At 44.3% G+C, this 27,587-nt stretch overlaps 1 protein-coding gene across 1 annotated transcript; it reads left to right on the top strand.

Annotated features, from left to right (window-relative positions):
• Positions 1-918: 918 nt before the first annotated feature.
• On the top strand, positions 919-9,488 carry RAP2C (RAP2C, member of RAS oncogene family). The gene is made up of 3 exons (XM_035102027.3): positions 919-2,730; positions 4,789-5,108; positions 6,892-9,488. Exons 1-2 carry the CDS (start codon positions 2,458-2,460, stop codon positions 5,065-5,067), a joined length of 552 nt encoding a protein of 183 aa, XP_034957918.1. The 5' UTR covers positions 919-2,457; the 3' UTR covers positions 5,068-5,108; positions 6,892-9,488.
• The last annotated feature ends 18,099 nt before the right edge of the window (positions 9,489-27,587 follow it).

Here is a 27,587-nt window from a genome sequence, read left to right as displayed (position 1 = left end):
TGGAAGACAGGAATGCCTGGTGTGCTCTGGTCCATGGGGTTACGAAGAGTCGGACACGACTAAACAACAACGTTTTTCACATCGCAAGCCACCTCGAGCACAGTGTTAACTATAGAAAGTACAAATAAAATTATGTATATATGTATTACATATGTATGTATGTATGTAAAGGTAAAGAAAGGGCCCCTGACAGTTAAGTCCAGTCGCGAACAACTCTGGGGTTGCTGTGCTCATCTCGCTTTACTGGCCAAGGGAGCCAACACTTGTCCGCAGACAGTTTTTCCGGGTCATGTGGCCAGCATGACTAAAGTACCTATTTATCTACTTGCACTTTGACATGCTTTCGAACTGCTAGGTTGGCAGGAGCAGGCACCAAGCAACGGGAGCTCACGCCGTCACGGGGATTCAAACCGCCAACCTTCTGATCGGAAAGCCCTAGGCCAGGGGGCAGCAAATTTTTTCAGCAGGGGGCCTGTCCACTGTCCCTCAGACCTTGTGGGGGACCGGACTATGTGGGGGACCGGACTATATTTTGGGGGTGGTGGTGAACGAATTCCTAAGCCCCACAAATAACCCAGAGATGCATTTTAAATAAAAGGACACATTCTACTTATGTAAAAACACGCTGATTCCCGGGCCGTCCATGGGCCAGATTTAGAAGGCGACTGGGCCGGATCCGGCCCCCCCGGCCTTAGTTTGCCTACCCATGCCCTAGGCTCTGTGGTTTAGACCACAGCGCCACCTGCGTCCCCATGTATGTATGTACAGTACTGCTATCTTTTACAGCAGCAAGATTAAACTGTTTGCAACGTGATTTTAAAAAGAGGGAGGGAGGAGGGAGTGGAGCACGCAGCGTCTGGGAGGACCCCTCGTGGTCGGTGGGGTACTGCGCTTAAGAGTGCTAGACCGGCAAGACCTGAAAGTTCGAATCGCGGTTCGGCCACTGAGCTCCTCTGTCTGGGCAGCGACAGCCTCTCGGACTACCTTGCGGGGTTGCTGGGAGGGAAAGACGATGTAGGCCCCCTTGAGCTCCTCGGAGGAAAGGCGGCATATAAAACAACGACTGCCCTTCCGCAGCAACAAGGCAAGGCAGGACACTTCCGTCGTCGCTTCACCGAATAACTTCCGCCCTTTGCTGCTTCCGCCCTAAGGTGGCTTCGGGGTCTCCTGGGCACTTCCGTATCTCGTGGCGGAAGTGCGCCTAGGGGGCGCCGGGTGCAAATTTTAACTTCCGAAAAGATCTCTATGATCGACGAGCTCTCCCCCCCCCCTCCCGCCCCGCTTTGCCATGGAAACCCACTTCGCCTCAGAACGGAAGTGGCGACAACCGACAAGGTCTCTGGACTGGAGGCGCCTCTCTCGCTAAACCTGCGAACCGCTGAGGAAACTTTTTCTGAACTGCCTAGCCAGAAATGTCATCGTTGTTGGCACCCGTCTGCCTTGGAAGACATAACCAGAAATGTAAATGAAAACAGATGGAGGGGAGTCGTATGGGGAAGGCGGGTAGACAGAGCGGCGGAAGTGCGTTTCGTACACCGGAAGTGAGGTCTCGCTCTTCCTACGCCGGCCCGGATGTAGCTTTATTAGCGCATGCGCCCTGGTGCCGTAACAGCCTACTTTTCCTTCCGCCCGCCCCGCCCACCCGGTGTCGTGGCATCGGCTGTCCCTTCCGCTCCTTCCCGGAAGTCGTGTGAGCGGTGCTGCTGCGTAAGCCTTCCGGCAGGCGGGCGGTTCCCCACCCCTCAGCATAGCGCGGCGGCCGGCCATGGCTCAGTGAGGCGGCGGGGGCCGGGGCCTGGCGCAGGTGAGGGGGGCGGCGGCGGCGGCAGAGGCGAGAGCTGGAAGGCTTGACCGGCCGGCGAGGGCATCTCTGAGCCGATCCTCGCGGGTTCTTTTCTCCGCTCCTCCCTGTAGGTAGGACGGAGCAGCCGGGAGGAGGCAGCGGCGGCGGCAGGAGCGGGGCCCTCGGAAGCAGCAGCCGCCGCCTCACGGGCGCGCTCACCCCGAGATTCCGCGCGGCCCTGAGCCCCGCCCCCGCCCCCAGGGCAGAAGCCCCTTGCAAGGGACCCGATCTCAGTGCTGCCCCTTCTTCTCCCAGGCGCAGGCTTCCCTCTTCCTCCTTTTCTCTCTCAGAAAACCAAGCCCACCTTCGCGTGCCTCAGTTTCACACACACCCCGGGAATAAAATTCCTCCTCTGGGCAAAGGCAGCTGCGAACCCCCTGGGAAAGGTGGGGGCAAGCCACCGGGGCATCCAGCCCTATGAGGATTCCTCCCTCTGCTTCCCTTCTCCCCGCGGCTTTCCCCGATTCCCCGCGGGGGGCGTGCCAGCCCCCTGACTCGGCATTCCTCTGCCCCAGCTGCTCCCCCTCGCCCTCCTCTGCGCCCACCTGCCCGCCAGCTGCTCCCCGGTTCGCGGCCTCCCTGTTTTATGGTGTGCAAGGGGATCGCCAGCGCCCATGAGGGAGTACAAAGTCGTGGTTTTAGGGAGTGGGGGGGTGGGCAAGTCGGCTTTGACCGTGCAGTTTGTCACCGGGACGTTCATTGAGAAGTACGACCCCACCATCGAAGACTTCTACCGCAAGGAGATTGAAGTGGACTGCTCCCCATCAGTACTTGAAATCTTGGATACCGCAGGGACGGAACAGTTTGCTTCCATGCGTGATCTCTACATTAAAAATGGCCAAGGCTTCATCCTAGTTTACAGTTTGGTAAACCAACAATCTTTCCAGGTAAGAAATACTGTTTCATCTTTGCTTTTGTGTGTTTCCCCTCCCAAAAAATCTCAAGCAACTAAAAATATATTTCTCTGTTAGGAAGCAACTAGGCTTTAAGAAGCTGTTATCTACAATCACAATTTGGCAGCACTCTGGTTTTTGTTGCTGTTGTTTAATCCTGTCTGACTCTTCATGACCCCATGGACCATAGCACGCCAGGCACTCCTGTCTTCCACTGCCTCCCTCAGTTTGGTCAGACTCATGTTTGTAGCTTCAAGAAAACTGTCCAACCATCTTGTCCTCTGTCGTCCCCTTCTCCTTGTGTCCTCCATCTTTCCCAACATCAGGGTCTTTTCCAGGGAGTCTTCTCTTCTCATGAGGTGGCCAAAGTATTGGAGCCTCAGCTTCAGGATCTGTCCTTCCAGTGAGCACTCAGGGCTGATTTCTTTAAGAATTGATAGGTTTGATCTTCTTGCAGTCCATGGGACTCTCAAGAGTCTTCCAGAACCATAATTCAAAAGCATCAATTCTTCAGCGATCAGCCTTTTTTTTATGGTCCAGCTCTCACTTCCATACATCACCACTGGGAAAGCCATAGCTGTGGTTTTAGCTAAAAACACCATAACTGTGTTTTTAGCTTAACATTATTTCCCAAAACATACACAAAAGCTTTGGAATATCTACTCATAGAACTTGTTTTCTTAAAAATCTGACCACACTTTGTTACAGAGACAGTTTGGGTCAGAAGGAATGACTGCAGATACTGATTGCTAAAAGCTATTGACATGTTGTGAGTTCTGTCAGGATATGTCAGATGCTTTGTTGCTGAGTTTTTAAAGAGAGAAAATAGTTTTTGTATTGGTGGTGGTTTAGCTAACCTAGCAGTTTTCAAATATGCTCAGTCCACAACCATAAAACAATTTGGTCTTTGCCGGTTAGCTCTTAACTGCTTGAGTTCCCAATAATAATTCAGGGAGTGGGGGGGGGAGAGAGAGAGAGCCAGGGCATGCTATTGAAACCTTCATGTTTGAAGTTCAAGCATGCAGAGCTGCAATTGGGCATCTTAATAGTGATTCCTGTAACCTGGAGTGGGACGGAATGCATGGGAAGGATTGGAAGCTACCCCTCCCTAAGAGCTGTGCAAAGACTCCTTCCTGGCACCAGCTAACTTGCTGAGTTGGATGGACTCCAGCTTCTTGGCAGACTATTACACCCACGCAGAGAGTGGAGTATATCCGTGGAAGCATAGCTAGATAAATGCTTATCTTGATTCCAGGCTTCTTTCCTTGGCATTTCTTTTCAATTGCACTTGGCTGCCTTTCTTCTCTGCTCATGATATCTTGTATGTTCCAGGAGAAAGACAACTTAATAATCCCTCAAGACCTCAAGCCTCTATTGAATCCTCAAGTGAGGCAGTGGGACCCACTTGCACTGGGTGTGTGTGTCTTTTTTTAGCACCCCTAATCAAAAGGAAGTAGGCGTGAGTCTTCCCATGCAACTGCATTAATAATTGTAGCTTTCAATACTTAATTACTTCTGTAACTTAGAATTGTGCAAGATCCCATAGATCCCACATGACTTATTTATAGTCACACTCCCCCCATGCTCCAGTGGAGGCTTACAAAACAACTTGTGGACACCCTCCCCATGTGGGTTGCCAGGTGTCTGACAAACCCCTTCTTCTTACAGACCCAGAGACTTGGAAGGCTTGTCATGGATCTGACATGCCACCTTCTGCCTATCTGTCTTTTTTGTTCTCATGTGTCTCTTGTACCTGTATTGTGCAGTTTTTGACAAGGACTTTTCTTCATATAAAAATATATACAAAGGGTTTTTTAAAGCAAAATAACATACTTGAAGGCATAGCACAGATCCCTTCTCTGAACCTGCCATTCCCACAGGAATATTTCTGCCCCCTAAATGCAAACTGTCACTTCATGCCCTCTCAGTGGAGCCAGACCTGCCTTCTGGCATGTAGGCTAAATCGCTTAACATTTGGTCACAGCTGCACTGGTTGCTGTCTGAGCACTGCTGCAGCCATGAGGGTTTCAATGGCTTTCTTTTCTTCTTCAGGACATCAAGCCAATGAGGGACCAAATTGTTCGTGTAAAGAGATACGAGAAGGTTCCTCTCATCCTGGTGGGGAATAAAGTGGATCTGGAGTCGGAAAGGGAGGTTTTGTCGGCGGAAGGTCGTGCTCTGGCCCAGGAGTGGGGCTGCCCCTTCATGGAGACATCTGCCAAGAGCAAGACCATGGTGGATGAACTCTTTGCAGAGATCGTGAGGCAAATGAACTATGCATCCCTGCCTGAAAAGCAAGACCAGTGTTGTACAACTTGTATTGTCCAGTGAAAAAGAGAAAGCAGAACCTCAATCATGGCCACACCAAGCAGGTTGGTGGAATCTCCATGGATAGCAAAATACCACTCCAGGGTAGGGGGGAGCTGTTAGGCTCAAGGTGGACTACAGTGTCTTCTATTATTATTATATTAGCCTTGTTTTTGCAGCAACCCTGTGATTGAGAAGTGAGGAGCGGCAGCGCATTTGACAGTGTAGGGAGCTTGTCCTATGCTGTCCGGTCAAATTTGTTCCTCGGCCAGGATTCAGACTTGTGCTTCCCAAGGAAGCACTTGACTCCACTGGCTCTCTCAGATGCTCCCAGAAATGCACTTTGTTCAGTTGACATGGCAGGTGGCTTCTGCTGGACATCTGACCAACGTCTTGTGGGTTGCTGTCATCCTGGATTTTTTGTGCTGGCCGTGGGTTTGACTAGCTTTCCTTTGGAGATCCCTGCTATTGCTCTCAGTTGACTTACATTGCATCAGGCTGTTGGTTCACCTAGCCCAGCGTGGTTTATAGCAACTGCTGATGGCTCTCCATGGTCTTGCGCAGAGACTGGCCTTTCAAAACCCTTTTAGCCAGAGTAGCAAAGGGTTGAACCTGCTGCCCTCTGTTTGCAGTGCTTACATTCTGCCCCTCTCAAGTTTGCCCAGAAAATAATTGTTAACTTGCCCCAGTTGAATGAGGATCGTGTGAATGCACAGCAGCACCTCAGTTAACTTGCCTTGAAGCATACACCTGCCTTTCGGTGGGGAGCCACTGGTTAGGCCCTAAAGTGCTTGCATTGGGCACCAGCAGAGTGGACCTCTGTGCCTTATGTGATCATACAGGCTATGCAAAAGTGCAATGAAGTTTCAACAGTACTTGGTGAGGAGTTGGGAGTCCAGCAAACCACCCAGCCTAGTCCAAGGAGAACTGTTCCAGAGGCAGCAAGTTCTCTTGCGGCTTTGCTCCTGCTGCCTGCCATTGGGTATAAAGATGGCTGTCTAAAGGGAATGTGGATAGGGGCTTCCTGAGGTTGATCAGACCCCAAAGTCATTGCGCAAGCTGCTCTAAGCCTATTCCCTGTCATGCAAATCACTTTAATAATAGAAGCATCTGAAGAAGCGAAGCGTGCCACTGCTGATGCCTACTGTACTTCTGCATGACTTGAAGCTGCCTCTTGGCTCAAAAGAGGCAAGAGGTTACAAAAACAGGGTGGTGTGTCAGCTGTCATTTAAATAGTCCAGGGTGGTTGCTGACTGTGTTCTGTAGTTTAAAAGTTTGTGTTGAAACTCACATCAGTTGCTGCAAATGGAATAACACCGGTGACATTGTGCCGCTTCTCCTTTGCCCTGGTCTGAAACTTCCCCTCTTAAAGGGGGGGGGCTTCCAGTGAAATAACAGTGGTCTCTCTTCTGTTACGTTAGGCTGTTTGGGGGGGTGGACAGCCTTCCATGCTGAGAGATGCCATTTGCAAATTCTACTTTGCCAGGTGTAACACTGTCTGAAAAGCATCACCGCCTGCTTTCTCTGTGCTACTCACAATATTGCAGAATCCTGGCCTTGATGATGAAATTGGCTTACATGTCTGGAGAAAATTTGTGCACTCAAATGAAACATGAGAAAAGGGAATGCTTGATAGGGTGGAGGGGCTACAGAGGACAAGGTGAAAGGGCCTGACCCAACCTCGACTACCTTGGGGACGGGGGTGCCCATAAGCAGTGGGTGTGGACTGTTGAGGCAAAGTAGTGGAGTCTGTTTAATATAAGGATAGGCTGGCCCCTGACCCAAACACTGGTCTGTATCCTGAAAGAGCCGAGCCTGTCTTTGATTTGCTCTTTGTCTTAACTGCAGATAAAAACTCAGAGGAATTTGCACAGATGCTGCTTTGGAGAACCCCTTTCAGCCCAGGCTGCAGAACTGAGCCTTGCTAAATCCTGTCTCTCTTTAGAGCACATTTCCAGGTGTGGGTGCAAAAAGGTCAGCAGCGGCTGTGGACATCCGTACGCCTGCGACAAAACGCTTAGCATGTTTACCACACATTCTGAAATCTGTTCTTTCTCTCTCAGTCCTCCTCTTTCTTTCTTTTTTTAAATAGCTTTCTAAGTTCCTATTAATGGCTAATATGCAAGAGTTCATTTTTAAAATATGTTTTGATTTCTTTAATTGATTTCCAGAACTTGTATTTATTAAATTTTAAACTCAGTATTACCTACTCAATGCCTTTTTAAGTGAAAGTTTTAATGGAGAATAAAAGTGAGCCTTAAACAAGTGGTTACTTCTGTATATTACCTCACATCCATGCTTGATTTGCAAAAAAAAAAGAAAGAAATTTTCTTCTCCAAAATGTCACTGGTTGAAACTTCAAAATGTTCTGTTTACATGTGATGGTGTCTTAGAAAGATATGACTCATATTGTACGGATGTTTTTAACATCACATTTCACTAGCAGCTGTGGTTGCTAGTCATTGGTCTTACATGAAGATAGGAAGTTATTGGACTGGGTCTCGAGCTGACCAGCACTTTGTATGTGTTTTCCTTCTTAACATATAATATTCAGAGTTTGTTTGTTTCCCCCCTTTTTAAACTGATACAGCATTCATGTTAAATCACCAGGACATCTCCTTAATTGTTCATCTTTTAATTTCTGATATTGTTTTTCTCGGCAAAGGATAATGAGTTGCCCACGGGGCTTTTGTTCAAAAGCAAAAGCTAACTTGTGTTTGCCTGACAGGATAAGATGACATCAAATGCAAAAACAAAAAACATTTCCTAGTTCTTAAAATACTGTTTCTCTCCTAATAATGTTTTGAAGCAATATCTGTTTGCTTGATGCCCTGTTGCACTTATTTCCTGCCAACTCCCCTGGTTTCCAGTACCCTGAGCATTAGCTGGCACAACGGGCAAGAGTGTTGAGCATCAACTCCATGCGCGAATGCATTACACAGCCATTGCCTACTGCAGAGTTTACCTGATTTAAACTATTTTGTCTGGATACTTGAAAACTTAGAACAGCAGCACAGGTATTAAGCAGAATGAAAAGTATATAAATAGTTGAAGTGTTTTGAATTTTATTAACACAACTGTTGCAGAGGTTGGAGTTTTTTCCTGCAGTGATTTGAGAAACCACCTTTTCTTCCCCATAGTCTGAATAACTGTGGATCATTTACCTGTATCAAATTGCAGGTTTAAGAGCCTAGCTTAATTAATTTGAACATGCTTGATAAATACTGGCAATGAATCCTTGCAGTTATGTAAGTGCTAGCCTGAGACAACTGTAACTTCAGAGAGAGGCACCAGCATTCTGCATGTTTAGTCTCATTTGAACCCTATTGAGAAAAAATCAGTTTTAAATTTAAAGCTTCAGGTTGCCAAATTTGCAATGGGGTTACTAGAAATTAATGTTAGGTTTGCACTTTAATGGAAGACTTCAAAACTGAAGGCTGTTCTCAAAGTATATTTATATGGCAACATATTAGTAGTGCTAGGGGAACAGAGGATTCAAATAACCTAATTTCCTAAGAGGGCAGAAACCTTGCATTGCCACCAAACCCTTTCCCTTTTGTTTCTTAATTGATCATTTGTTAAAATTTGATTTAAAATTATTAACTGACATTAGCAGTTGGTATATTACCAGGAATGGCAAAACTTATGCCCAGTGTCAGTTTCTTTACTGCAAATTGGAATAAGGGACCAAACGTTTAGCTGAGGCTTCCTCTTGGGTTGCAGTGAGGAGTAGCTTTGTGGAAGAAGCTGATAACGCAAGGTGCATATTTGCAGGACCCCCAGGCCTGCCTCCTGGTTCTCTTTGTTAATTGATAAAGTTGTCTCTTAAGCCCCCTTTTAGCTTCATCGGGGCTTGTTGAGGGCAAAGCTTCATTTGACCTTCCAGCATCTCTGTTGGGTGTTCCAATCACTGCAGTGGGGCTCTCCAAACAAAGGCCATTTTCAGATGTCTCCCAAACCACCCTGGGTTATCTATCCCCTGGACTGAAGAGTGGCAGCAGAACACAAGATAATTCTGAAAGGATTATTGTCTCTCTTTCTGTTGGTTGCACGGTGGGTGTTAAGGAGGCCTTGCTCCTCTCCCCCTAGAGCAACTGGCCAGGGTCTGTGAATGCAGCTGTTTGTTTGGAGAGAAATACTCCCCCCGGGTACAATTGTGACCTTTTGCATAGACACAGCTGAGAGGCATGATATGTGTGAAAAGTACCTAAAAGGAAACCTGAACTTAACCAATGTGCTGTACCTTTTTTTGGTGAAAAAGTAAAACCTGGAAAAATTAGTGAATGCAAAACTTAGAACTATGATCTAATGCATTGTAAACTAAAAACCACCTACCCCCCCACCTACCCCCAAAACAATTCATTCATTGTTTTGTAAGACGACCCTACAGTCCACCTGTTTGTAACTTTTTTAAATAAAATAGATACCTGTATTAATTACCAAAACTGCATCACTCTTGTTTGTCTTGGTAATATCTGTGGTGGGGGAAGTGTCTGGGTTTCTAGAATGAGGTAGTTGGTATGTACCATATAAGTGCAGCTGTGTGCAGGGGCACATGTCATTCTACATGAGCCAGAGTGCAAAATTCCGCTTCCTGGGAATCTCTGTTATTCGGGGGGGGGGTGTCTACATACACACCATATTCTAAAGCAGATGTGAAGAACTCCTGGCCCTTCAGCCCCAGCAAGCATGGCCAGTTCAGCAGGAGAAGGGCCAAATATTCCCCACACCTGTTCCAAACTGTCTGCCAGAATACTGGAGATGGACAAATTTCTGTTTTTCCCAACAAGGTGAGGGAAATAGATAGAAATGAGGAGGCAGATGTGAGAAACCACAACCTGGTCTGCTTGATGTCAGCAGGGAGGTGTAAAAGACTGTCAGGCTTTGCAAAGCTGGTGTCGCTGGGTCATGTTCATCAACTTGGTTGAATTAATTAAACTATAGATTTAATTGGATTTTGAATAAATGTGCAATTAATTGTTAGTGCTTTGAATTTTATTGTTATCTTCCCTAGTGGGTCCTGCAAACTGCTATTTGGATAATGGTTTTGACAGATAGGATAGGGGGCACTGGGAATTAATTTAATGGAATCAAGGGGGCGGCAACCCCAAAAGGTTTGTGAACCACTGATTTAGAGTAAGTCATACTAGACCAACTTTTATCCTTTTTTCTTTATTAGAGTTTGTAGTATGGTAGATAATAGATTTCTATATCTTGACTTCAGCAAAGCATAAGGCCTATTTTCCTTTAAGGGAAAATATGATGAGCCAATGGGAACGGCTGTGGAAAAGAGATATTAAATTTATGGCATGCTATATAAGAGAGAATGTAATGAAAATGCAATATAGATGGTACCTGATCTCGGTTAGACTGGCAAAAATGTGGAGATGCAACAACAGGGCAGGAACCTTTCTACACATGTGGTGGGAGTGCAAAGAGATAGTGGGATTCTGGGAAAATATTTACAACAAATTGAAAAAGATGTTTAGATTTTCATTTGTGAAAAAACCAGAATCCTTTCTCCTAGATATCATGTCAGAGGAAATAAAAAGAACGATCAGACTAATATTTATGTATGCGACTACGGCGGCAAGGTTATTACTGATTTTTCGCTCCATAAGACACACTTTTCCCCTCCCAAAAAGGCAGGGAGAAAGTCCATGCGTCCTATGGAGCAAATGCCAGAGCCACAAAAGTGAGAGCCAGAGCCGAGTGCAGCGGGAAACCGGCCCTTGGGCTGCTTCCGTGACAGAAAGCAAGGTGAGAGGAGAGAGAGAAAGGAGCCCCTTCTGCCGCTTCTCCCAGCTTCCATCCTTCCCCCCCTGCTCTCTTTCTCTCTCTCTCACCCCTTCCATCCTTCCTTCTCTTTTCCTTCCCTCCCTCCCTCCATTTTTCTCTCTCACCCCCTCCTTCCTTCCCACCCTCCTTCCTTCCCCCTCTCTCTTTCACCCCTCCCTCACTCCCTCTCTTTCTCTCACTCTCTTACCCCTTCCTTCCTTCTCTCTTCCCTCCCTCCCTCCCTCCCTCCCTTTCTCTCTCTCTCTCTCTCTCTCTCCTTCCTTCCCTTCCTCCTTCCCCCCTCTCTTTTACCCCTTCCTTCCTTGTCTCTCTTTCTCTCACCCCTTCCTTCCCTCCCTCCCTCTTCCAACTTGAATAAAATATTGGGGAGACCAGGTAAGCCCCACCTCACATACCGTATCAGCCTTTCTCAACTTGTGGGTCCCCAGATGTTGATGAACTACAACTCCCATTGCCCCTAGCTAGCAACGCCAGAGCTCAGAGATGATGGTAGTTGAGGGATGATGGGAGTTGTAGTCAACAACATCTGGGGACCCACAGATTGAGAACCGCTGCAATTGATCTCAAGACAAAGTGCATGCACACTATAAGAATGACAGTGCCCATGAACATGGGGGGGGGGAATGACTTCCTCAAATATTTAAGGGGGGGGGGGGCAAAGGCACCTATGCCTAGACAATTAAAGAAAGCAAAATGGTTTTCCCCCCCCTTGTTTTCCTCCTCTAAAAAACTAGGTGCGTCCTATGGTCAGGTGTGTCCTATGGAGTGAAAACTACGGTAATTGCCAAAAATTGGAAAAGCAGCAGTGTCCCAACTAAAACAGACTGGCTATCTAAAATGATGGAATACTTCCATATTGCCAAATTAACTGGGTGGATAAGAAGAGATATGGTACAAAAAGTGAATAAGGAGTGGGCTATCTTTAAGGACTACATCAAAATCTATGTGGAAAAAGTAGAATTTTTGACAGATATTGAGTGAATCCAGAAAAATGATTAGAGTGAAAGTAGAGTAAAGTCAAGATAAAAGAAGAGATTAAAGAAATAAAGGCAATTTTTCAGAGCTTTAGTTTCAGTCTATTTCTTATGTAAACCTAAAGGATACATCATCCCATCTAATGACCGACCTCTTGGGATGGACTCCTTGACTTCAGCTCACTCTCCTGAAGTGACATGATCTTGTGGCTCTTTTCTCTTGATGTTGAGCCGAGCATGTGTTGAACCCAAGGTGAACTGTTCCAGAAGCTCTGTACTCACCATCTTGCTAGTCAAGATAACCCCACAATTAATTTGTAGTGGTTCTAACAATGAGCTCATATATACTTATATTCCCTTGCTTTGATATAAGCTAATGGGCTTCCTTGATGTTCTCCTTATCTGTGGGCTTGGAGTGCTGGGCTCTGAGCCCAGAAAGGGGAGCTAATGGTAAGACGGGTATTTGCCACCCATGCCCTAATCGGGTCAGGTGAAGCCATGTACGAACGTTTGCATGAGTGCGGAAAAGCCATCTGCTGGCTGCGGTGTCTGTCCAATGTCTGTAAAGGCTAGTGCTGTAAGTCTGCGCCTTTGTTTTAATAAAGCACTCGAATGGAACACTGGCTTTTCTGACCTCCTCCTTTGGTATCCCTGCCCCCAACTACTCCCATGCACTGGCGGAGGAAGAAGAGTGCGGGGGGAGCGCACCGCCCCTGGCAGCGCAATTCCAGTGGGGTGCCATTGCGGCCGCCGCCCCCCCCACCTGCACTGGGTGCTATGCCAGCCCTGCCCCTGCCTGCTCTCCATCCCCCAGTGCTGGAGCATGAAGCTCTGCCACTGCTCCCATGAGCTCTCCTTTGGCCCTGAGGTTCAGGGAAGAGCTACTAACCTTGCTTTGTGCCACTTACAGTGTTACGGGTTTTCTTTTTTACCATTTTTATTTTTTATGTGTTTGGCCGCATCCTTCCTTGTTACGATTTTAAAAATCCAATCGCAAATGTAGTTATGCAGAAAGGTATCCCTGAGCACACCAAGAGTGCATTTCCTTTGCTTCTTTTTAAAGCACACAAGCCAGGCTGTGAGTGGCAGAATTGCACGTCTTGTTTCTGCTCAGACATGAGCTCAACCACTTCCTCCGCTACAGATCCAGCTCAAGGCATGGTCTGTGCCTGCCACAAGGCCAAGGGCAGGGAGGTGGCAGAACGCTCCACAGAAACAGTGCCAGAAGTTGCGCAAGATCAGAGCAAATTACAGCGAAGAGGAAATTATATATTTTTAATTGCTTTAAAAAAAAACCATGTTTGTCTTGCTCTTCCGTCATGGGAAAGTGGGCCCTCATGCAAAGTACACAGACACATTATCATTAACTCCAGTTGAGAGAGTGTGGCTGCTTCAAGGTCTCACCCAGTGTGCATCATGGTTGGGTGAGGACTGCCCACTGCGAAATCCAGTGCGTCATCTGCTGCATCACACAATGGGCTCTCAGCATGACTAAGCACAAAGGGCCACACCCAAGGGGAAACAACACCAGTGAACTTTTCTCAAATGCAAGCATCCAACAACTGCTTTTCGTAACTTGCCCTCAACTGCATGTGATATTTGGTAGGGTGGCTTTTAATTCGTGTAGCATATTGGAAAGTGCATGATGTACAAAATACCAAATCAGGCCCTTGGTCTGACCAGCTCAGTGTTGTCAGTACTGACTGGCAGCATCTCTCCAGGGTTTCAGACAGGAGTCTCTCCCAACCCCATGTGGAGATGTCAGGGATCAAACCTGTGAGTACAGCATGCAGAGCAAATGCTTTGCCGCTGAGCTACAGGCCGTTGCCACCAAGAGGTGGGACAGGGAAACTTATGCATCCCTTTCGGTAGGACCATCAAGAATGTTCTGCTGGGGCTGTGTACACGCCACACATTTAAAACACATGGCTTCCCCCAAAGAATATTGGGAACTGGTTTGTAAGGGTTGCTGAGAAGTGTAGCGCTGTGAGGGTTAAACTCAAATCCCCACTCAGTTATGCTCCTTGGATGGCCTTGGACTGGGCACTTTCTCAGGCTTAGTTACCTCACCTCCAGTTTACCCATCTGCATTCCTCTGCCTTCTCCATTTTCCCTCGTGGGGCTGAATTTTGTAAGCCCCTTGGAGGCAGAGACTTGTCCTCTTGTGTTTTGTTCAAGGCTCATGTTAATTTGCTGATGTGCTAAGTTAATAGCTTTCTCTTCTGAGAGCTGCTTTATGTCAACATAAAGCTTAAGAGCCCTGAATGCTTTAAGGAGAGCCACTTGTTCCCTTCTGAGTGTGAGTTGTTGTTGTTGTTGTTTAGCTGTTTAGTCGTGTCCGACTCTTCGTGACCCCATGGACCAGAGCACGCCAGGCACTCCTGTCTTCCACTGCCTCCCGCAGTTTGGTCAAACTCATGTTTGTAGCTTTGAGAACATTGTCCAACCATCTCGTCCTCTGTCGTCCCCTTCTCCTAGTGCCCTCCATCTTTCCCAACATCAAGGTCTTTCCCAAGGATTCTTCTCTTCTCTTGAGGTGGCCAAAGTATTGGAGCCTCAGCTTCACGATCTGTCCTTCCAGTGAGCACTCAGGGCTGATTTCCTTCAGAATGGATAGGATTGATCTTTTGGCAGTCCAGAGTGTGAGTTATTCCACTGCTAATTCAGAGAAGCTTCATTTAGAAGCCAGCATCTGCAGGAGGACTGGGATTTAATGTGTGTGCAAGCCCAGAGGAGTGCAAGGCTGCCTCCAACTCATACACAACATGAAACTGAAAATCTAACGGCTTGGAAAAAAATAACCAGGAGATGGTGCTCTTTTAAAGCAAATAAATGTTGTCTCTTCCACTGACCAAAGGCACAGTCGCCATGCAAAGCAACCTGTACCAGAAAAAATAATTAAAATGTTCCACTTTCAGAAATTTAGAAAGCTGCCTTCTGTTGGGAAAGACCCCTCTAACTCAGCATTGTTTACACAAGGACTGGCAGCAGTTATTCCATGGATGTTATGGGCATGCGGGCAAAAGACCCTCATTTTAAGGAACGGGATCACACATTTCCCCACCCAACTGTGTTTGTACAGCCAGCCCCATAAATGCCTGATAAAAATTGTTAAGGTGTAAGCGCACAACAGAGAGAAATCTGGCACACATGTGGTCCAAGGTTACTTTTTAAAACCTTGTGCCTTGTGCCCTTTGCCCTTGTCTGCCTCCATCCAGTCTCTGCTGGTTCCTTCTATGAGTTCCTTGAAGGGAAAACCTGCAGAAAACTAATTTCTCCAGCAAAGAGGAATTAAATTTGGTGTGATTGAGGATGGCAGGCTCATCAGAAGGATGAGGATAACTTTTCTTGTGTTGTTGAGACAAGATTGCAACCACTCAGGCTGTTAAACGTGAATCATGTGGGGCAGATCTGTTCAGACAACCCCTGGTTTACAAGTCATGTAGGGATTTTGCTTCATAAGGGGGGAAACAGGAAGAGAAAAGCAGAAGACTTCAGCAGGCCTCCACTTACACACAGTATTCCTCTCTTGTAAATAACCAGTCCCTGTAAGCCCATGGATAACTGCAGTCCTTTCCCACGTTGCTATATGTTGGGTCATCAACTAGACTCTAATGGAAGAATGGGTCACTGCAGGACCAACTGGCATGGCCAAGAGTTATGGGTGATTGGAGTTGAAGTTCAATATATCTGGAGGTCCACCGGTTCCCCACCTCTAATCTTAAAAAAAACCTCACAGTAAAAATAAAAATAAAACAAGTTCGTATAGGTCCAAGCTGCAGGTGCTGAACTCTGAAATTCTGAGTCTAGCAAGTGGCTGCTCCTTGTGCTTCAGTTGTTTATGGAGCAATGAGGACTGGTTCAAACCCAGAGCATTTCTTACTTCTTAGCATAATACTCGTCTCTTAGCATTTCAGAAACTCAGGAAAGCTGCAAACAAAAGAAACCCTTTTAGTTGCCTGGCGATTGTGAGGGTGGTGTTGGTGTCTACCTTCAGCACCATCCCTTTCCTACTTATGCTCCAGTTGCCAGCACTTACCCTCCTGCAGAGACTGAAATTCTGTATGAATCAGAACAGGAGCAAGCCCCCCCCCCTCCCCGCCTCTTGCATCCCAGAGTGTCAAGATCTTGCCAACTGCTCAGCTGCCTGCTCAAGGATGCTGCATCTGAAGGTCCAATTTTTGGATGACTCCCAGAAGATCTTTGTTGTTGATGTAAGTGGATTTTCTCACTGTTATTAGTTTGTTATTGAGACTCTTGGGATGTCTCTGAGATTTTTTTTTTAAAAAAAGTGAAATCACAATTAGGTGGCAAAGGTGAACATGTAACGAGGGGTAGCTAACACTCTTGGGGGGGTTGTAATGTTTATTGAATAATATGGAAAATTGGGGGGAAATTGCAATATTTCCCTGTTTTTATGTGATACGGAAAGGTCGCATTAGATGACTGAACACCAACAATAGTGTGTCCAGATAATCTTTTTAACGGAAAACACAAACCTGTGTCTGTGTGTGTCAGCTCAAGAGGCTGCCAGGGGGAGAGGTTGTTGGTAATTTGTTTTCCCTTTAAAAAAACCACCTCTTTATTATAGAGAAATTGAAAAATAAAATATTTTTGGAAGAAAGCTATATCACTTGCTCAATAACATTGAAACTTCTAAGGAAGACTGCATGGAATTATTTGAATTCATTTAATGTATATTATTGCAAAATCAATAAAATTATTTTAAAGATAGGAATAATTAGAAGCAACAATTAAAATAATGTTATTTAACAATATTAAAATGATACACTTGCCAAAAATCAGTATTCAAATATTAAATCTAAAGTGTAATCACCATACAGAAAATTAACTCTCTGTTAATGTGTTGTTCTTAAGCCGTGCCTTTTAGTGTGCAAAGTATTGGGTTGCTGTTCTTCCTTGTTTTCAGGATTCTAATGTCTTATCTTAAACTTGTTGTCTCCGTTACCCAGTATCTTAATCAAAGGAAGGCACTTCAAAAAGCTCTCATTGAAAAGCAACTTTATATTGGCAGGTAAAATGTATTCCTTTCAAAATCCAATTACATCCATAGGTTGGTTATATTGTTCTGTTTCTGATTAAATTTAGACATCTTGCAACATGCTTTTGCCTGCCTTTTTCCCAAGCCAATGAAAGGCTGGGATATAAAGCTTCAGTTGGTAGAGCATGAAACTCTTAATCTCAGGGTTGTGGGTTTGAGCCCCGTGTTGGGCAAAATATTCCTGCATGGCAGGAGGCTGGACTAGATGACTGTCAGGGTCCCTTCTAACTCTGCAATTCTGTGATTCTGTGTTCTGCCATGGTCTCTCATCTGTGTGAGGTTTTATTTGTAATGCGAGGTAGGCACAAGATAGTATCCAGATCAATAGTATGGAACACAGGAACATAGGAAGCTGCATTATTCAGAGTCAGACCATTGGTCCATCTAGCTCCGTGTTGTCTACACTGACTGGCAACAGCTCTCCAGGATTTCAGACGGGGTCCCTCCCTGTCCCACCTGGGATTGAACTCGGGACCGTCTGCATTCAAGGCATATGATCTACCACTGAGCCACACAGGGTCAGAAAAATATTTTGGTTTATTTTCATTCTCCTTCATCTATTGAGCAATTTTGTATGCTGCTTACGGTATATACCACTTTACATAAAACAATATAAAGTGTGCATTAAATATACTGATAAAAATGCATTGTTGCTGTCGCAACTTTAAAAATCTCCTTTAATACTGCAAAAGTTTGGAGACACAAGTTGCAAAGAAATGTTTTTTAAAAGGTTGCTAACAGTGACAAGGAACACATCCTGCTTGGCTGTTCTCATTTAGAAATGTAAGGAATTTCAACCAATAATCAGTTGAATTTCAGCTTCTCTGTACCTTCAACAGCTTTTCGCACCTCGCCCCTCCGTATCAGTCCCAGACATCATCGTTTTTTTGCTCTGCACAGCATATTATTGCAACAAATAGGTTCCATTAAAGCCCTGTCTTTAACTTTCCTTTTCAAACCTCTGAAACCCCCCTTGGCACATGATGCACTTGGAAGCTGAATGGCTATGATAAATGAGAATCTGAATTAGCGAGTCTTTTGGAAAAGAAAAGTGGCCTCAGGTTACATTCCCAACCAATCTTTCAGAATAACTAGGTTTGTGGCTCTTGTTAGTTACAAATCACAGATGAGGTCAGGAATCTCTTAGTGGATGTCTGGTAGGTTTCAGGGCTAGTAAACAGGACCAAACTGGCATCCTGAGAATGTGGGTTGCACTGGTCTTTAGAGAGCTCTGCAGGGGTGCAGTCCAGCCTTCTCCAACCCTGCTGGCCCCCAGATGTTTTGCATCAGAGATGTTTTGAGAGCTGTTTAAAGGCCCATCAGATGATGGAAACATCAAGCAGCTAAAGACAGATGACAATGCCGAGCTGTTGAAGACACACAACGTTGATGAACTTGCAATGACTGCAATTGGAGAGCTCTTCTGATCTTATTCCTCCTGGCAATGTAAATAAATCTAGTGGAAATGTGCCCCCTATAGTGGACTGAGCATTAGTACCTTTAAATCACAAAGCTTTACAATTTTTTTCCGGTTATGTCTTGGAATGTAGCAGGATTATCAAGTAAATTACTTGACCTAGATTTTATAAATTTCCTCAATTACTATGACATAATCCTCTTGCAAGAAACTTGGTCTCTTAAACTTTTAGATATTCCCAATTTTATTACTTTTAATTTACCCGCTATCAAAATGTCAAGACAAGGATGTCCCAAAGCAGGCTTGATTTGTGGTATTAAACAGTCCTCCAATCTCAAAATTAATTATATTAGAAATATTGGGCAGTATGCACAATTGGTATCACTTTCTGATGTATATAAGGACATTTTTCTTTAAAATATTTATTTTCCTCCCATGGAGTCGGAATCTAGTGCAGATTATTGTTGGAAAACTGTTTCTAAGGAGCTATATTTAATACGCTGTGAATTTCCAAATGTTCCTTTGATTGTAATGGGGGACACAAATGCTCAAATTGGCTCAGATAATATAGCTCTATATAACCGATATGTTACAAACTTAACAGAAGATGCCCCTCTCTCTTTAAGAATTGGGAGGAATTCAAAGGACTCTATTATTAATATAGCGGGAGGAAGACTTTTGCAATTGGTTTTAGAATTTAATCTTTCAATTCTGAATGGCTCAACCTGGCCTGATATTCCTGGACATTTTACCTTCTGCTCTAAGAGAGGCATAGCTGCCAAGTTTTCCCTTTTCTCGCGAGGAAGCCTATTCAGCATAATGGAATTTCCCTTAAAAAAGGGGATAACTTGGCAGCTATGAAGAGAGGCAGGAGTATAATTGATTATGCCTTAGTCTTGATGGAAATTTTAGACAAAGTCTCCTCTTTTACTGTAGTATCTCGCTCGGAGAGTGATCACTTCCCTATTGTTTTAGTTAAGGATAGAAATACAAGAAGTAATTATCTAAGTCCTTTTATCTGTACTGATAAGACTATCTATGCCAAAAGAATATATATAAACAACAATAATAGGGAAGATTTAATAGCTGTATTTGATATTGATGGTTATTATAACACTATTCAAGGATTATTTTCCTTTTTTTAATATCCCCTTCCAATAATAAATCCTCAAGTAAGAATAGCTGGTTTGATAAAGATTGTCTTAATTATAAGAAAAAGCTTAGAACTTGTTTAAAAGAAGCCACTATCATTAATTCCCAAGCCCTGTGGGAGATCTACTTTGAAATGAAAAAGGCTTTTAAGAATTTACTCCTGGAAAAAACCTCTGCTTTCTGATGTGCCAAATGGTCCAAAATTGTTACTGCATTAGTAAACAAAGATGCTAAAACCTTTTGGTTATAAGAAAAGACCCGTGGAATGAATTAAATTCGTCTAGCGAGGCACCACTGTAGATCTGTTGAGACTAAACATGGATTGGTGGGCTATTAATCTTGTCCCGCTTTGTAATTCAATTTATCAAACAGGCCTTTTACCTAAAACATGGAATAGTTCAATAGTGGTTCCCATTTTTATAAGAGGTGATAGGAATTGTCAGGAAAATTATAGGCCCATGCTTCCAACCATTAGTAAAATATATGCTAAAATATATGCTAAATCCTTGCTAATAAAATTGGAAGAATGGATGGTTACAAAAAATCTACTTGGTAAGGAGCAAGCTGGCTTTAAGGCAGGTTCTTCAACGCTTGATCATTGTCTAGTCCTAAACCATCTTGTGGATAAATATGTCTTGAGAAACAAACGAAGACTCTTTGTAGCATTTGTAGATTTCAAAAGTGCCTTTGACTTGGTTGATTGCAGCAAATTGTGGGCCAAATTGGAAGTTTTAGATGTTAATCCCTACTTACTCTCATTGGTTCAAAGTTTATATTCTAGAAACCAATTATATGTTAAAGTTGCAAAAGATGGTAGACTTATAGGTCCAATTGTAAATAACGGTGGAGTCAGGCAAGGATGTATCTTGGCTCCCACTTTATTCAATATTTTTTTATCCAACCTTCCATCCTTATCTGCAAAATGTAACTCCTCATATTCCTTATTTAAATAATGTTCCAGTCTTCATATGCAGATGGTGCTGTAATTATCTCACTTTCTTCCCTGGGTTTAAAAATTACTTAAGAGTTTCTCAAAGTTTTGTTTTCTTAATAAGCTCAAAATCAATTATGATAAAACAAAAATCATGCCATTTACTAAGAGGGGGAACCCAACTAAATGGATAATAAATGGACATCTTATTCCAGAAGTTAAGCATTTTAATTATCTAGGGATCGTATTAAAACATAACATGAATTGGAAGACACATATTGGTGCTGTGATAGCCAAGGCCAAAGTGACAGCTTGTCATATGAAATCTTATTTTTTTCTTCCGTAGGAAATAGATATATTCCTATTCCAAACTCTCCAAATAAAAACCTGGCAAGCCAAAGGCCTACACTGTCTAAAATACTTTTACAAAAACAACAAACCCATACCAACACCCAAATACTTTGGCTAAACCACCATCAACTATATGCCTTCTTAAACAATCCAGCAGTAAAATCAGCAGCCACTAGGCCCTTGACCACCTTCAAAACCTTTCTCCTGACAGCAGAGGAACACAGCAAAAGGATGGTATCCACAATATACAAAATACTGCTCCAAAACCCAACAACCCCCCTTGACACAATCAAAGAACAAATGGGAGCACAACATAGGCTACGAAATTAACCCCACCCAATGGACTACAATGTGGTCTAAACCTCCCTTTAAGTCAATCTCAGCGATGGTACCTAACACCATGGAAACTGGCGCTGATATCCCAGGAACCTCACCAAGGGGGTTAGAGAGGCTGCACATCCACAGGCACATACCTCTACATGTGGTGGGAATGTCCCCAAATCCAACCCTTCTGGACAACAGTCCTACAAGAGATATGGGAAAAAACAGGTATTAGAGCTCATCTCAGAATTAGCCCTACTGAACATCTTCCAATATCATAATGCCCACTCACATTATGCAGAGTTTATAACCCACCTGCTCTCAGCAGCCAGAAGCCTCATAGCCAGACACTGGAGAGATCTGTTAGGAGTAAGCATGGACCAGTGGTATCAAATTGTATGGGAAACGGCCTTATTAGAAAAACTAACCAATAAAGTGAAACTGACACACGGACAAATAGAAGAAGATGTCTTCAACCCACTATGGCTCCCCTTTATCACATACACAGCCCAACAAGACACTCGCAAGAATCCACCGACAGCATACGAATCAATCTTTTGATATACGTACCTGACCCAACAAGACCTCCCCACTTCACAAATGCAAACAAACCACACTGCAGACAACCACAGACAACCAACCACACCCTGGGCCCCCAATACCTCTCACTGTACCAAGACAATGTAATGAATGAACAGACAGAGAACCTACCCAATTGACGCTGACACAAAACCCCACATGCACGCTATACAAAAGAATACGAGCCTCACCACCCCACCCTGCCTCTCCCCACTCCTCTTCCCCAACCTTATACTGTACTCAACACTAAGGTCTCACAGCAAATGTAACTGATTTATAAGAAAGAATGTACAATCTGAAAAAGAGACAAGGCATGTAATTTTGTAAACCAAGAAAATCTTTAATAATTTTTATATAGAAAAAAGAAATACTGAGTTAGATGGCCCAATAGTCCGACTGTATAAGGCAGAGCCCTGAGTTCCTATTCCCAACCAAGTTGAATTCAGCTGGTTTGGGGATTAAACCTGCCCTGGCCTTGGCTCAGTGGTGCTGTCTTCTGCTTTGCAGGCAGATAGTCTCAGGTCCAATCCCCAATATCTCCAGGTTTGGCTGGGAATGATCCCTGGCTGTTAATCTCTGAACAGCCAATTGCCTGTCTCCAAGTGAGGAGTCTTAACTGGGTCCCAGATATTCTTAACTGGGTCTCAGCAGCTATACAGAAGGTTTCAGGGAAAGTTTTTTTTTATGCTCCCCTCTCACTTACAGTATTTGTTTACTTTATGAAAATGATAGAGGGTTGCTTGCATGGTAGAGTTGTGCCCTCTAAAGAAGCTTGAAAGTAAGTAAGTAAGTAAGTAAGTAAGTAAGTAAGTAAGTAAGTAAGTAAGTAAGTAAAGTTTCTCAAATGGCATGGCAGGGATTAAAAGTTACTTGTATTTCATATTAAATCATAGATGAAATAATGGAAATGTAGAGTTGGAAGGGATCTTGAGGGCCATTACTAGTGACGGCTCAGGCACTGGTCAATAGATGTCCATAATGATTGTGCTACCCACACTTTTGCACTGCACCTGCATTCATGATGAATGTGGAGGCTACGAGAGGGGCAAAGAGCAAATTTTGTCAGTGGCAAAATATCCTGGCAAAATATCCCCAGCAGGAAAATCAGATCTCCTCATCACAGCAGGTGTCTCATTTGTGGGAGCTTCACAATAAATTATTCTGCATGTATGTCACGAAAGACTGGCAACATGTTGGCTGCCGCAGACACTGAGGGTGTAATTGGTTTGTTAAACAGGATTATATACAGCATAGGAAGAGCCTGCTGCTGGATCCGGCCAATGGCACATCTAGTCCAGCATCCTGTTTTCACAGTGGCCAACCAGATGCCTCTTGTGGAACCTAAGCAGAAGAACAACTCTCCCCTCCTGCTATTCAGAAACAATACTGATTCCAACTGTGGAGATGGAACATAGCCATCCTGGTCAACGCAGGCCTGCAACACTCAGCATTTTCCTAGATCATAGGAAGTGTGGGAGGGGGGAAGAGGGGGGCACTTAAGGGGTCATCATGCCTAGTTAATTCACTGTGACTGAATGCAGCCTGGCTAAGGCTCCAGTCTCCCATAGGCAGGAGTCTACAGGGAAAGCTAAGAATTGGCAATGGCCAAGTAATATATCCCCCATATTCCAGCCTGACCACTGAGGGCTGCAGGGAATGGCTGAGATGCAGGGCTCATAGTACAGACTGGGCATTCAGTACAGTGGGCCAAAGCCTGTGGAACTCACTCCATGCCCGTTGCATGACTTTATTTGTTCCAGCAGGCATTCTGAGGTAGTGTTGGGTTTATATTGAATTTTTATTGTCTGTTTAGAAGTGCTAATGGCTGAGAAGTATATAAATGTTTTGAATAAATAAATACAGCCTTGGATAGTGCAAATATTTTTAGTGTCTTGCTTAGCAACTCACCTTCTTCTGGGCCACCTTGGTCACCAGGCCAAACCCAATACATTTTGCCGCCTGAGGCGAAACAGAAAATGGCACCCCCCCTCCGCCCACAGTGCAAAGATTCTCGGTTCCCTTGCACGAGAAAGGAACCCCAGGTGGGCCCTATCTCATCCCAGTTAGATCACGGCAAGAGACTCTCTTGTGAGGAAACGGCAAGTGCTGATCTCCGACTCGGTTCCTCTGGGAGCCAGTGCCCCAATATTCTAGTGCAGGAGGAATAAACAGTGATAATTGTTTTAATTACTGCTGTGATCCAGCCATTTGGAAGGGAACCGGGACAGCCCCAGAGAGAATGCTGTTATTATGCTGTCATTTTCCAGCTGCCTTCCTCCACCGGGGTAGTAATTTTAAGGTCGTTGTGTGCAGCAAGGGATTATCTGAAAATGTTAGCATGCATGTTCCATGCTGAGCACGACAAGTTGCGGTGTGTAAGCAACCCCTCAATTTCCTCCGAAGCCAAAGTCACAATGACAGGTGCGTCTGGACGCTTGCCAGCTTCAGTCTTCCTAGCAGAGGGGCTGGTCTTAGACTCGGGAAAGCATCAGGAGGGTGCAGCAGCACCTTGACCACATTGCTGCTGTGCCATGGGGTTTGGGACTCCTCTGCGTCTCTAAACAAAGCAAAAGTCCCGGTGCCTAACAGTAACTGGCGATGTTACATAAGACTCATTCCCCATTTGTAATGAATTAATGTTTCATTGTGGGAGCATCCACATTTTGGAACTTCTTACCCCTGGACACCAGGCAGCTGCCTTCGCGGTGCTCCTTCCGACACCTGCTTAAAACATTTTTGCTAGAGCAATCCTATCCAGCCCAGGGAGAGTCTACACATGTTTTAATCTGCTGTTTTGCTTATCATTGATTTTATTTTTATTTTTTTCTGAAGGGTTTAAAATGTTCTTTTCCGATGGTTTCTTTTTGTAAACCACTTTGAGACTTATTTATTTTTACAGTCAAGCGGTATGTAAAGTTTACGGAATAAGTAATTTGAATTAAGGTTTATCCATCACCTTTCTTGCACATACAAAACCCTCCCATGTTGGCTTCGTCCCTGGTCGCAATATTACAGACCCCATCAGGAAACTACTAAACTTAATCAACCACAGTAAGGCAACTAAACTTCCACTGACAATTATGTCCCTAGATATCCTCAAAGCTTTTGATTGCTTGGAGTGGAAATACTTATTAGCAGTACTAACTAACATGAAATTTGGCCCCAACTTCCTACAAATCCTCAAACAAATATATTCCCAAGCCTCAGCAAAATGCAGAATTAATAATATGGACTCAAACACCATAGCAATTCAAAGAGGCACAAAACAAGGATGCCCGCTGTCTCCATTCCTATTCATCCTAGCCTTGGAGCCCCTAGCAATCCGAATCCGAGCAGCCACAGACATCAAGGGAGTGGAAATAAAAGGCAAAAATTATAAATTAGGGCTCTTTGCAGATGACCTGATGGTCACAACATCAGACCCATTAAATACAGCAACCTCCCTAATCAGAGAACTCAACACATTTGCAATGGTGTCGGGCCTACGGGTAAACTTTGGAAAATCAGAAGCCATGTGCTTCAACACCCCTCCCCATATCCAAAAAGAACTTACTAATATCACCAAAATAAAACTTTGTCATACCAAATTCAGATATCTAGGGGTACAAATAACCAAGAACCTCAATAAATTATACCTCCATAATTACAAGCCCATGTGGCGACAAATAAACAAAGACCTTAAGAAATGGGACAGTATGAGTTTCACTCTTTCAGACAGAATAGCCATCGTCAAAATGGTCACCCTCCCAAAACTGACATACTTATTCCAAACCCTCCCAATCTGGATCCCCCCAACCCAACTTCGCAAATGGCAGGGAAAATTACATTCTTTTATTTTCTCACATAAAAAACCAAGGATTGGCACCAAATACCTTCACCTCCCCACCTCAGTAGGAGGATGGGGAATCCCCAACATAGAAACATACTACAACGCCAACCAAATACGCCATATAATCCCATATATACTACAAGACGAGACAAAACAATGGGTACATCTGGAGAGGGACTCAATTGAAAATATCTGCACCACAGCATATCCATTTCTCCCAAACAAATTAAGGAAGATTCCCACAACACTCAACAGATACACACAAACCATGTTCAAAGCATGGAAAGCAGAAACTAGTAAACTATCTCCATCCCCATCCCCATTAATTCCCCTGGCTTACCATCCCTTGTTCCATCATGCAGCACAAAACCTCCAGATGAAGACCTGGCAAACCAAAGGTTTACATCGCTTAATAGACTTTTATAAAGACAACAAACCTTTGTCACCACAAGAAATACAGGACAAACTAGAAGACATCCCAATGTCCTGGTTAGCACAACATCAACTACATGCCTTTCTGAACAATCCAACTGTAAAACCAGCAGCAACTAGACCCCTGACAGCTTTCGAAAGCCTCCTCCAATTGCCAAAAGGACACGGAAAAGGGATGGTATCTGCAATTTACAAGATACTGATTCAGAATCCCATAGATCCCCTGGACAAGATAAAACGACAATGGGAGGATGACATAGGATATGAAATCAACCCTACCCAATGGACTAAAATGTGGTCGAAACCCCCTTTCAAATCTATATCAATGAAAAGAAAAGAACTCTCATTGAAACTAACTCACAGATGGTACCTGACTCCACGAAAATTATCACTAATACGATCAGGAATCTCATCAAAATGTTGGAGAGGATGCACTTCCACAGGCACGTACCTCCACATGTGGTGGGAGTGCCCTAAAATTCAATCATTCTGGAAGATATCCATGCAAGAAATTTGTAACATAACTAAGCAAGTGCTAGAAATTACCCCAGAATTGGTTTTACTAAATATCTTTCAAGATAACAACGCTCACGCAAATCATAAAGAACTTATAATCCATCTGTTGTCAGCAACCAGAAGCATCATAGCCAGGCACTGGAGGGACTTATCGGGAGTGGGCTTGGACCAATGGTACCAAGTTGTATGGGAAACAGCCCTGCTAGAAAAACTGACCAGTAAGCTGAAACTGACACGGGGACAAACAGAAGAAGACACCTTCACCCCAGTATGGTTCCCCTTCATCACTTATACAACCCAACAGGACAATGACAAACACTTACCGTCAGCATACAAATCAATATGGCTAACTTGATCAAAACACCCTCCCTCCCCACTCACGCAAGAAATTAAGGATCATCACAGCCAACCATAAACAAACAACCACATTCTAAGACACATCCTGACCTCTCTCACCAACAAAGAAGCACGAACAAACAACAGAGAACCTGCACAAACGACGCTGACGCCGAACCCCTACACATATCAAGAAAAACAGAAACATCGGCAATCCACCACACCCAACTCCCCATCCCACCTACCTCTTTCCCCCCCTTTCCCCCCTTCCTCATAATGTCTCAACAAGTTAAAAATTGATGTGTAAAAATGATGCATGAAAAAAAAAAACCGAGACATTGCACTACCTTTGTAACCTAAGAAAATCTTTAATAAAAATAATTATTAAAAAAAAAAAAACCCTCCCATGTCGTCAAGTTAATGTCAAGAAGCAGGGGAAAAGCAGGAGGTGAAAAAGTATGGTAAGTTGCATTTGGAACTCAGTGCATCAGATGGCATCCGTCAGATCCCATTTTCTCAGGAGGGCTGTCTTGCATAATAGTGAAACTGGGCCATTTGTGTGGTGGACCAGCATTTGCCGTTTGGAACTCCCTGCAGTTATATGTCATTCAGGCGCAACCTCCATTGTCTTTTGAGCACCTTCTTCAGCAGGGCTCCTAAGGAGAGATCCCAGGGGGCATCTTGAGCATGGTTTGAACTGTGGAAAAGCAGCATACAAACAAAATGATGTCTGTCAGTCTATGTCACCTGTTCTGACTATGAAGCTGCTTCTATTGAGGCAACTGTCTTAATTCTTGTTATATTTGCAGTTGTTTTACATATGATGTTAGGTATTATGAAATAGC

The sequence above is a fragment of the Zootoca vivipara genome, chromosome Z2 (genome assembly GCF_965207765.1).
Source record: "Zootoca vivipara chromosome Z2, rZooViv2.hap1.1, whole genome shotgun sequence".
NCBI classification, from domain to species: domain Eukaryota; kingdom Metazoa; phylum Chordata; class Lepidosauria; order Squamata; family Lacertidae; genus Zootoca; species Zootoca vivipara.
The sequence above is the reverse complement of the archived record's forward strand: the minus strand, read 5'-3'. Positions and strand labels throughout refer to the sequence as shown.